General features: G+C 43.8%; 1 protein-coding gene across 2 annotated transcripts in view; it reads left to right on the top strand.

Annotated features, from left to right (window-relative positions):
• The window catches only part of insrb (insulin receptor b), a 78,872-nt gene that overhangs the window by 773 nt on the left and 65,574 nt on the right, over positions 1-12,525 (top strand). For both annotated transcript variants that reach the window (XM_031575157.2, XM_012828363.3), the window contains exon 1: positions 1-513. This exon is cut by the window's left edge and continues 773 nt beyond it. In XM_031575157.2, the coding sequence (XP_031431017.1) occupies positions 435-513 (79 nt within the window). In that variant the 5' untranslated portion in view covers positions 1-434. The remainder of the gene's footprint in view (positions 514-12,525) is intronic.

Raw genomic sequence — 12,525 nt, forward strand, 5'->3', positions numbered from 1 at the left:
CAACTGGAATTTTCTAACTGGCACCTCATCACCCGTGTTATGAGCAGCTCCCATATAGTACCCCTTCGGGTACCTCCTTACTAGCGGTGTGGGATTTCTTTTCGAAACGAGGGACTTTAGAAACTTAAGCCGATGTGGAATATGCCCAATGATTATTTACAATGAAGATTTTCGTTTGCATATTTTTGGTCAGAACCCAAGATCACGTCATTTAATGTTCAATTCATTTTGGGGGCGCAGAACAAAGTTGGCCAACTAGACGTTTTTGATTTACATTCAATCACGTTGGACCCCTGGTCCTTCGGAGGACTGTAAAGTTTTGAACATATTTTACCTGATTGATCATTTTCCCCCCACTTTTTTATTACATTAGGCTCACTAATAGCCTACCTTGCACGGATTTTAAGATCAGAAAAAAACTATTTACTGCCACAATGCGTCTGGGAATGTCAGCGGTCATTTTGGTTACTTTTGTCTACGTTTTGAGTCACTGTGGGTCAATACATGGAGAGAGTAAGTATGCCTGTTAATAACTCTTAGTGGGCTGTTCCCCATCTTAATTGCATTGCAAATTGGCTATTCCAAAGCATGTGTTCAAATAAGGTTACCTGTAAGTAACCTATGCGCCTGAGAGTAGGCTATTGATTGTTTACTTTCAGGAGATTTTCATTTGTTTATTCGCTTATTTTCTATTTATAGCAACGAGCGTTACCATCATTAAAAACTTCTGAGTTGCGCTGTAGCCTGTTTATTTATCCAACTCAAATCAACCTATGTCAAATCTTGCTCAGTTTGGTCTCGTGTAAAGAAATACAAGCATATGTACATTTTTAAGGGAAATAATGAATAGAGAACTTACTCCCCACCCCTCAACTTTTCAGTTATGTTTTCTTGTGAAGTTGCTGATAAGACCCCCGCCCCCCTCTTAAAAACATTACCGAGGCCTGGTATTGTACGTGAGCCTGCAGCCAGATTAGCTCTCGTCACCGGACCCGGGTGGTCTGTGGCTGCGAATCTAAACTGGAAGTCGCAGGATTTGCTCGCACGCCTAGGCCTCTTTCTGCGACGACTTTTGCAACACTCCTCACGTTGTATTGGAAACGTAAACAAATTTAGCCAACGTTAAGAGGATTCCGAGATCCCATAAGTGGTGGATTAGCCTACATACTACCACTGCTGTACTGGTGCCCTGTCTTTTCTTGTGGTCGGTTTCATGAACCTGATCTTAAACCACAGCGTGGCGTTCACAGAAATTATTTGAATTTGCACGCTGATTGTATTTCAAGTCATGACCATGCGTGGGAGACGATATCACTACAACAGTAATGTTTAGTTTTAGAATAGATAAAGTAGGTTACATCGCGATTTCTTTCGGCTAGCTGAAATAGCAAGCGTCCGTTATCTGGCTCTATGTAGCAAATCAAACGTTAAGCTACACCGTGGAGACATCAATGCACATTGATGATGTATCCTATTGTCTTTTCCCCATCACAATTATATTTGCAACGCTAATATGAGTTTTCTCTTAATATGTTTGAGCAATTGCAATCTCTCTTCAAGAAAGAAAAGTATACGCGAAAGCATTAGCTAGTTAGTGTAGGTGCATGTTTTAGAATGTTACATTCAGTAACGAAAATCTTAAAACAGTCATGTGCATCCCTGGCTTATTTCCAATTTTGGACGCTGAAATTAAATGAAATGTAGCATATTTGAAATTAATTAGCGGATGCAGTGGTCTCTCTGCGTAGTTACTTTTAATTGTATTCAGTTTTGCTTGCTTTAATAACAGACACGCTAACTGCAAGCTTTGGGTACCTCTTTGAAGGTAGAATAGATTTAAATTATTGTTGCAAGGACTTCAGACTGAAATGATACATTTTAGTCTTACACATGTTTGAACCCCCTCTGTGGAGGCTATTTCTGACATCTCAGCCAATATTATACTTTACATTTCAGGCAATACAGTTACCGATATATATCAAAATTACCGGCTGTGTTTCGGGAAAGAAACTCATTAACCAGTAGGTTTTTGATAAATAAAGTCCACCATAAAAGCACAGGGAGTTTGTAAGGTGTGTCATTATTGGGAAGCAAGAAGGAGGAAAAGGACGTTTGTTTTCGTCTAATCACACAAGCTTGAACTCACACAGTTCCTTGTTTCCTTGTATACCTGACAGGTTTGCCATTGAGATGTAGAATGTCACATTGTTATTATTCAGCAGCAGGGACCTTTAGTTTTGGTGTACAGAACCATAGGGATATTGTAGGATCTGCCTTAGAACCATTCATCATTCCTTCATAATAGCACAATACAACTGAAGTTTCATTGAAATGTACATACCAGAAGCCCATACATTTAGCCAAAAACAAGTGATCACATATATGGGAGTGAATAGTTCCTAACCTACAATGGGGACCAACAATCCCTCCTCTTTTTGCAATCGACTATAAAATGGGTTTAAAGTCTGGCCTCTTCCTGCACTACCATAAGAGATGCTGTTATCATTTCCCTCAGTGATTCCTGTAACATGACATGAACCTGTTTCTTCAACTGGATCTCAGCAACAGAAAGAGAGCTCATGACACTCCATACATAGACAACAGCACAGCAGTTGCTCCTGTGTTTTGAAATATGTTTATGCACTTTCGGGAAAGGTTACTATGAGTCACATGCCTTACTTGGCATTCCTTACTGATAGGAGATATTCAGATTATTTAATAACCTGTTGGCGATTGTGAAGTAGATTCTCTTCACTTGAGTCATAGCCTGTTTAGAGCCTCAAGGAAATGTTTTAAAGACCTTTTCATTCAACAAGCAGATGTGCTACAACCACCACCGGCTGCTTAGTGAGCCCGTTATGAACATGTTTGAGGACCTGTGTGAAAGCTTTCATGCTCATAAAAATAAAGTGTAGCCAGATTTGGTGAAATCCTTTTGGTTCTGTGTGGTAATCGTTGTTTTTTTTCCACCTGATGTATTAAATCAGCCAAAGCAAAAAAAAAAAAAAAGGCAATGTGTTAATGAACATTGTCAGTGCAAAGTGCCTCGTTACATTTCCGTTAAAGGATTTAATGGGGATTGCTCATTGTCCCAGAATTATGAAATTATTTTGGAATGGGGCCACTAGGTTTGTGTTTGTGAGCAGTTCTGTTTGGGATCCTCAGGCACTTAGCAGATCACAGTGGCATTCTTCCCATCAGGCTTTGCGTGTGGAATGTGTTTGAAGTGGCCCACCCTGTAGGTACTCTTGCAGTTGGGGGGGAGGGGGGGGCAGTTGCAGGGGAGGGGGTAAGATCTTAGCCCACTGTCTACTCCTGCCTGGCTCTTGACTGACCCCCCTGTCTCCCAGGTCATGCATCTCCACATTTGCTATTTGGCATGTGAACACCAAGTCCTCCTTGAGTCTCATGGGTGGCCCTTTTCACTCGGAATCGGCACTGCCTTTTTTCTCTCTCTGTGTCTCTCCTTTTTTTTTTTAACCTATGGTACTTTGTAGAGTGAGGTTGATCTTTAAGCTGGCTGTGTGAACATGTGTAGAGTAAGCAAACTCCAACTCAGGAGCCCTTTAAATTGCGTTGATGTGAAGTAAATGGCTGTTCCTCAAGTGAAGAAGTGAATGATTCACATGGAGTAGCTCCCAAATGTGATGTGTGTAAATGCAGTGCTGGCCGCTTGACAGATAGTCACAGCATGTGTCAGCCAACCATTTTTCTTTAATCTGGCTCCAAGTTAAGAAGTAAGTGTTGTGGAAAACTGTTGAATGCATTGAGGTCATTCTCCTAGGACAGCTGTTGCTTGTGAACAGTTAAACCATGTGTTGAGATGCTCAGAGGATACTAGTGTCTACTGGCTTCTTAAGAATGACTGCAGATGTCTGACCATGTTTGGTCCATTCTGCTGGAGGCCCAAAAGAAGTTTGGTTGTTCTCAGTGTTCAGTGAAATGCTCTCCCAAAAGAAATTCCATTTTCTGTTGTGAAGTTTGCTAATGCATCTCACAATCACAACCACCTAATTTCATTTTAGAACTTCATAATACCATGTTTTGGTATTATGGATTTCAATTTAGTATTCCTTAAGAAATATTGTAGGCGTAGTTTAACTGTTTCTAAATCGTTTCTTAACACTTCGAATAGTCTGACTACTTCGTTTCACCCACCTCTGAATTTAGCTTTTCACGTTACACAATCTTGTTTGTTTACAAAGGTCTCTTGCCTCTGTAGCTCTTTACCCTTCCAGAGTAAATAAAACAAGACCTAACCTTTGCTTAACAGAATGGAAATGTGTGAGAGGTGGATTCTGGTGTTGTGTGTCTGAGCAATCAGCACTTATATGAATCACACTTCTTGCACAGGTGCATGTTTTTTTTACTCTGATACCAGTTTAGGTTCTCAAACTATCAAAATATATGTCTCTCTGATGAGATCATTTAGAAAGTGCTATTGCTGGGCAGTTACAACACAACTGAACAATTTGATTTGATGAGCTTGTTGCTGTTTGGGTCTGTCCTATTTTAATGGTCGGTGACCTCATGCAAACAATCCTACCTTAAGCCATGTTGGTAATACTGGGATCAGTTGTGGCTGTGTTGGAAGCTCTTGTGGCCAACATAACAGGGGTAATAATGGTGAGGGGTTTGTCTGCAGCATTACTCTGTGTGTGTGTGTGTCTGTGTGTCTGTGTGTGTGTGTGTGTGTGTGTGTGTGTCTGCGTGTGTCTGCACGTGCACGCATTATGGAGGCTAGTCCGAGCTCTATTGGCTGATGGGTTAAATGTATTTTAAGGACTGTCGTATGACTGAAAACCAGACCTTTGACTCATAGCCCACTTCGAGTTGTTAATCACCACTTGCTTGTTGGGCTGTGTACAGGAGAGGTCCCTGCAGTGAGGCACGATTGATGGGCACTGTAAAATGTTGGGAGACCTAAACGTGGGAATGAATGGAGCGCACCAGTCATAAAACTTCATCATTTGCATTTTATCCGTATGTTGGAGGGCTAAATGGAGTCGTGTGGGGCCGAATAAACAGCTCTGTGTGGGGTTGGTAATCATCAGGGGATGTGACAGCACTCCCAGCAGCCTGTGGTAGTGGTGCTGATTGTGGCCAAAATTAATATGGTCTCATTAGCATGGCTTCTCCTCACCAGACAGCAAGTCTTTGCACTGCTGTAGGTTTGGGTTTGGAAGCCTTTACCAGACCTGTGAGAGCTTTCATAAAAATCTGTGATATGGAACCTTATTCTGGCAGTAAAGCTTTCAGCAGGGTTAAAGGGGTGGCTGTAATTTGTTTCATCTTGTGGTGAAAAATAAAGATGAAGTTTATTGCTCTGGTGCAGGAAAGTCAGTGTTGCAGAGAGCTACAGCGCCCTTTCCAGAGCACATGCTGTGTGATGGTTGATAGTGTTTTGGTAAAAGGCATTGACAGTGATTTAAATGTTTTTAATTCAATTAAAAAGAAAGACATTGCCTGTAGATCAAGTAGTTGATCTTAACATCTTTGTCTTTATTTAGCACATTTCCAAATAAAAATGTATTTTGTGCCAAGTCAATTTCTTTGGTTACAAGCAGTTTACCTTAGAACTCTATTCTGCTTTGCTACTTTTGTCATGTGCCATCCTCCTCTCAAGCACTCAAGATGTTACATTCTTCTTGTTGGTCTTGTTTTCCCTCTGAAAGGCCCCATGTAGACCAGTCCCTTCTTGAGGCACGGTTGAGCTCCCATCCATTGATGACTGGCTGGCTCTTGGCTGTGGGGATTGTCTGTCTGTGTATTTTTAGCTCCTAACAGAGGGGACCTGAGACACAAAGGCGCATCCCCGCGCCATGCACAAGCCTGGGCCCCACCTCTCCCCAGCATCCTCCCTCCCGGCCTCGCTGCCTGGCCGCTTGTCAGGATGGCCGCTGGCCCTGGCGCTGCACGTAGCCGTGCGAGGTCAGGGAGTTCGGCGTCGCCCGGCTATTTTTTTTTTTTTTTTTTGTGGGTGTGTGTTTTTGTTTGCCGAACCGCAGATGTTTGCGCGGGCACATAAAACCCTCTTTCCCTTGTGATGGCACACAGTGTCCACTCTCCGCGGCCTGGCCTATGTCCTCACCACGCCAGGCAGGTTGTTTTTTCTTTTTTCTTCTCTTGTTTGTTCACAGGCTCTGAAGGCGCGAACAGCAGCCATTTAGCACCCATTCTAGATCCCATTTCCACTCCGTTCGGCTGCAATTATGATGTTCACTCGGCGGACCAGCAAATTAAGGGCCGACACTTGGATCAGGTCACTCAGGCATAGTTTTTAATAAAGCTGCCAGCGGTCCCTTGGTTTTCTGAAAGAAAACAGAGAGCTGTCAAGCAGAGTGCTCTTGTTTTTTTATGTTTTATTTTTTTTCTACAATGAAATGAGTGGCCGGACAGTGTTTAGTGTTGTAGGACCTGAAGAGCCCTTTGTCTTGCTTCAACCTCAAAGGGACCTGCCTCTGTCTGTGGGAAGTTGGAAAGAGTCTGTGGGTTTTAAAGACTATCGGGGACAGAAGACTTTATTAGAATGTTAGAATAACAATGGCAAAGTCTCACTAAAGATTGTGCCTATATTTACAGATGTCGTTATCAATCTGTTTTTTAATAAATCCTGTTGCTGTTGAGCCCCTCATTTGACAGTCCTTGTAGTGCTGGTGTGTGTGCTCACACAGCGCTGCAGACAGTGTGGCTTCAGCTCTTTCCTGTGTGTGTGGTGTTCCCCGGCTCCCGGCAGCAGCGGCGGCCCGGGCGGCCGTCTCGGCACAGGAGAGTGTGTTCAGTGGCAGTCTTCAGAAACGAGCCCAAATACTGCTGCATGCCAGCCGCCCAAGCCACGGGTCCTGTTGGGCTTGGCTTCTGACCAACAGGGTGAATTTATCCACGGTCTACAGTGCTGTTGCACTAAACACTAAAGGTATTGTTAATAGAAAGTACACTTGTACATAGCCACTTATTTATTTATATGGGCTTGTCCCCCCCCCTCTTTCCCAGGCATTAGGTCCCATGTTCATATAAAAGCATGAGACGCTAGAGCTTGTTGTTTAACGTCAACACCAATTTGACGGACACAGATGAGAAGAGAGCCTGTGAGGTGTAGTGTTACCCCTCCTGCTCCAGAATTGACAGGCTACTGCTTTGGAAGAGAAAAAAGGGAAGGCTGCCACCCCATCCAGCAGCTTTGTGATTTGGCTTTTGGTCTAATCTTTCTGGCAGGGTAACTATGAGCTGGTGTGGATCTCAAGTGGGGAAGGAGGAGAAACGAAGTAAACTTGCACACAGTCGACATGTAGGGTGGATATCTTTTGTCGAATTCTGTTTTATTTGAGGTCAGATTCAGTGTTTTTCTATTTATTTATATCAATTTGATTATCGTCCAATCAAAATGATTTACTCGGGATATATGCTACTGTTCTTTTACACACATATTTTATCTGTCCTTGATGGGCCTATGTTGTAATAGGGTAGGGAGTGTAGGGTGGCAATGCTAGGATTGCCCCAAGAATACAAATACAGTTTAATTTACTATCAGTTTCTATTTAATTTGACAGAATAAAAAAATGGCAAACATATTGTAGCATGCAAGAGGGTAGCCGCGCTTCAATGTGCATTGAGACTGTTGGTTCCCAGCATGCCTTGGGCTTGCATTCTTCTTGTTGTTATTCTGAAATAACGTGAGAGTGCCTTCCCTTTTGTGTCTGGGATTAGAGTGTGTGACTGTTTTTATTTCTTCCGTGCTTCATTGATGTTTACCTTAGTCTAGCCCCACCTCTGTTAGCGTACCTGCCAGCCATCGGTGACGGTGTCATGTCCGTGTATAAGGCCTACCTGCTGTGCCATGGTTGCGTGTATGTACTTAGGCACTCCCGGCATTGTGTGACGGACAGGGCATGGGGTTTGCCTCTAAACCTGAGGTGACTGTCAGCCTTTATTCTCCTGGTCTAGTTTGGCACAGTAATTGGCACAGCAAAGGGAGATACATTCTGGGTTACAGTTACAAAACGTACAGTTACAACTACTGAGTTGGTCCAGTATCCAGTATGTACATTGTACGTGTTATTGTTGCTCTAAGAATATTCCGATGTTATCTACAGTGGCCAGTTTCAGTCTCCTGTGTCAGTCTTCAACGAGTGACCGTATGTCCTGTTCGGTTCACAATGCATAGAGATGCGTCTGTTTGCCATGAATGTGGCAAACTCTGAATTTATTTAAAAACCACCGATTGTGAGAGGTTGATATAATGACATTCACGTAGCTGTTGTTTCATTAACTTTGGCTAGCTGTCTCTGACAACATCTTTGATGGCAAAAATGTTGCTTATAACGCCATCAAATGTGTTTCTCTCAGGCAATTCCGTGTTTAACTGTGATTACCGGTTTCCTAACTGAATTCTGTGATTTTGTCCACGTTTTCCCCAATGCCGATATGATAGGGCCCTAGATATGGATTTATGTAGGCCCTTCAGAAATATTTTGTGATTCAGTGTGCAAACATTGCATAATTAGGAATGGAAAACACAACATGCATCTTGGCAACAGGGTTTGCAATGGAAGAGCAAATATTGAAAGTAATGCTGACCCCTTAGCTCGGTGTTAATTTTGACTGTAAGTATTACTTATGAAATGCATCACCTGGTTGATAGGATTTGTTTGGAATGGTCAATTTTTTCTTATCACAACTAAATATCAGTGGGATAATGGCTCACTTGCTCGCCTGGGAGCTTTAGGAGAAAGGGAAAAATCTTGTCATTATTTGTTACACAAAAAACTTTATTTGTCAGTCTTAAGTAGCACTGGGGGGCAGTAGTATGGTAGTGAGTACTAGCTGGACATTCATACTGGTTTGGGGAGAGATACTCGGCACCAGTGTTTCCGTTGGGAAGACAAGCTGTTCTCTCCTCTCCTCCCCCTTTCCTCTCCTCCCCTCCTCTCCCCTCCTCTCCTCTCCTCAAGAGTTGTTTTTGCAGTTCCACACATGCTCCACCTCATCATATAGGTATTTACCAAGTTTGTGTCAGCAGTGAAAGCAGTACCAGATACAGCGTTCTCTGTTTGACACATGTTCTTTGCATCTGACGAGTGAACTCGGATTAAATTGAATTGGTTCACTGAAGTGCTGAAGGCTACTTAGTGCTGAGTTTGTTCTATGAGACAGAGGTGGCCCTTGTGCCAGTTTGATGTGGTCACATAATTAAGCGTAATGACAGTCAGCAAGGGCCCCAGCTCTTCAATGCTGTAAGTGGGAGGATGCGCTCCGAAGGTGCTGGTCTCCTCTGCCGAGCACCTCGTGTTTAATTGGTACATATTTGAGAGGAGGAACCATTCACTTTAATGGAAAATTGTCCAGATGATCAGCGAAGTGCTCCCTAAACCTCGGACATGAAAATGTCCTCTCGTAAGTGCTTGTGTATGTGTGGGGGGGGGTACTCCGAACGAAAATGTTCCCCTTCCAGCGATGGTAGTGAGCTCCACCCATCTGGTCTGTAAAAATGTTGTGAGAAATTGCCAAATAGTCAAGATGCCAGTACCCATCTGTTTTTCAATTGATGTACTCGGAGCGGAATACCTCTGGTTTCTGAGGCCGAGTCCGCCGACCCTGAGGGAGGCTGCAGCTGCTCTGTGGTCTGCTGGAAGGGAGAGAGTGAAGGGGAGGGTGGGAGGGAAATTATCTGTGTTCCTAGACAGATTCCTCCGTGTTTGGGCTACTTTGTCCTGCAGTAAAAAGTCATGCGAAATGAAAAGAAGCGTCACATGTTCGTCTGCGCTGCCTGGTGTGTTTCAGAGTCTCGGCTATCAGAGGGCCGCCCCATTAGTCTGCTCTTCATTAGTGTGCTGTGTGTGTGTGTGTGTGTGTGTGTGTGTGTGTGTGTGTGTGTGTGTGTGTGTGTGTGTTTTCCTCTGCTAGGCTGCTATTTGAGGAATGCTCCTTTCTGGAGTTCTCCTTTTTATTTGTTTGGCTCAGCACCTGGTTTGTGATTTTTTTTTTTTCCTCTCTTTGTTGAAATATTTTCCAAGGCGTACATTGCAAGCAAGTATTAGCCTAGCAGCCGATCCCTTTACCTCATGCAAAGACTAAAAGAAGATTACCAATGGCATACCCATGGTCCTTTTCAGGGGGAAAAAAAGTTCTGCTCAAACAGTCCTGCTTCCGTTGTTGGTTCAAAATCCGGTGTAAATTCCTGTGTGTGTGTGTGTGTGTGTGTGTGTGTGTGTGTGTGTGTGTGTGTGTGTGTGTGTGTGTGTGTGTGTGTGTGTGTGTGTGTGTGTGTGTGTGTGTGATTTGATTTAATTTGATACAGTAAAATATACCAGCCTTCCTCTCAGCAACCAGACTTTGAGCTGAGCTATTTCGTTCCTCGGTTTTTCTCCTCTAAAAAAGAAAAGGATCAACACCCTATCATGGCTTCTTCGTGGCACGTCTCTGTTGAATCTTCTTGCGACGAACATGAGTAGAATCTGATGTTACCGACAGGATTTTGTCAGGTGTCTCCTGGCAGGAGATCTAACAGCATGGCAGACCTTGAATGTTGCTCTTTTATGCGTGGAGCAATCTGCCATGCTTTGGCTTGTGTCCTCTTTCTAGATCCTAATTATAAATAGGCTCACTTTCGAAGCAGGCGGCCGAGGCAGTCACCCTGGCAGGTGCCCTTATACCTGCTGTTGGTCTTTTAAAATGAGGGTGAAGGTGATGGGAGAATCAAGGCAGTCATCAATCAGTCAGCCTTCACATTTCTGTCTGGAACTTTCCGTTTGCCGTCTCATGCACCCCGTCTGGACCTGTTGTTGCTCCTCTTCTTGCATGCAATGAAATGCACTCCGACATAAGTTGACCGGATTTGATACGATGCGTTGTCGTGGCATCCGATGATGGTCATTTTATTTGGCAGAAATAATTGTAGTATTACATATGGTGGCATCCGTATGATGTGCTTTAGCGTCAGTAGTTTCCTGTTGACATCTGCGGTCGTGTATTGGCAGTGCAGGTTTCCTGTAGTGATAATGCTTCTGTTGGCTGCGGCTATCAGAGTCACCCAAAGCCCTCACGGCCTCAGCATTCCTGCCATGTGGTTCGCGCGGTGCGTGTTCCAATTTCCAAGCACCAGTTACTATTGGTAGAAGCGTATTAAATTCTCTGGTGTAGGAATGCCAAGCTAAAAATAAAGGATCCCTCTGAAAATGAACACTGTGATGGGCGGTGTGGCTGGATGGACTCCCTCACCTGCTTCTAATTCCCTTTGTCCATTTTGTGTAGATCCTTTGAAACCAATTAAAGCTGCACTTGAAAAGATTTTTCTTTTTTTTAAGGTTTTTACAGACTTGCAAAGCTTTCCATCAGTTATGGTGTAACAAACTAAGTCCACTTGTTGCACTATAAATATTTACAACTGTGACAGTTTTTTTTGGTATATTGCTATGTAATTTCTTGAGCAGTACAGTCAGATGTGCTAAGAGCTGAAGGAAGCAGTAATGTGGGTCCACTCCCCTGAGGTGTTTCACAAGCCTGGTATCTCTTTCCTCTGCTATTGCGAGATCTAATATTATCTCCAGCTCAGATAAGGAAATCAGATTGAACGCTCTGCATTGTCTGCCTGTCTGCACCAGTTGAATAGCTGTCTACAGCCCCCCCCACTATTCACTCGTGTGATGTAAGCTAACCTGCTAGTCTCTTGTCATACATGGCTGGGGTCTCGTGTTTCAGCTGTAAAGTGTCTGCTTTAATTTACAATGCATATTCAGCGGAGAAACTTTGCACTGTACAACTCCACACTGTCTCCGCTCAGTTGACCAACGCTGGGTGCTCCACACACTGTTCCATTTCACAACCCAAATCTGAAGCCTAAAGGCACTACTTTACTTTTGTGTCGTGTGCTTCCTAAAACGCTCTCACTCTTACGCAAGAATTGTTTTCTGTAGCGTTATGTTTTTAATAATGCAGCAAGATTTGCCTTTACTGGGGAGGGGAGCGTGTTCCTGTCAGGGCTGAGGCGACAATGGAGGAGTGACGATGGTAGCTGGGGGGCTGACTGCAGTTGCACTCGTATGACATTTGTTACTGCATGTTGCGCAACGAGCCCAATCAATCAAGAGGCGAACCTGTCAGCGTGCAGCAGGCTGATGGGCTGCGACGATCGGGCACAAGGTGTTGGGTTACCTTTTTCCCAGCCCTTATCAGGCATTTGTTTTCTCCTCTTTTGTTTTGTTTCCGGACCCTAGTAAAGGCCCTACGCAACAGTCTAACCTGAGGACGATTTAGTGAAGTGATTGTAATGAACGTCATTATGTCATGTGATATTTTATGGTCCCCCCCCCCCCCCCCCCCTGTGCGAGCAGTGAACGGGCCAGTAGCCAAGGCAAATAGTAATCCAGAGTTAGTTTTTTTTGGTCTGGGCTCTCTGGTTACTACCGTGTTAACGTCCCCTTGGAAACGGTTGGAAACCGTTATAGTGAAGGTCTATAACAGAGACCAGGATGTGAGAGATGAGCTGGAGTTTATGTAAGTGAATCAGACCAGAAACGTTGTCGTTGC

Source organism: Clupea harengus, chromosome 10, assembly GCF_900700415.2.
Source record: "Clupea harengus chromosome 10, Ch_v2.0.2, whole genome shotgun sequence".
NCBI lineage: Eukaryota > Metazoa > Chordata > Actinopteri > Clupeiformes > Clupeidae > Clupea > Clupea harengus.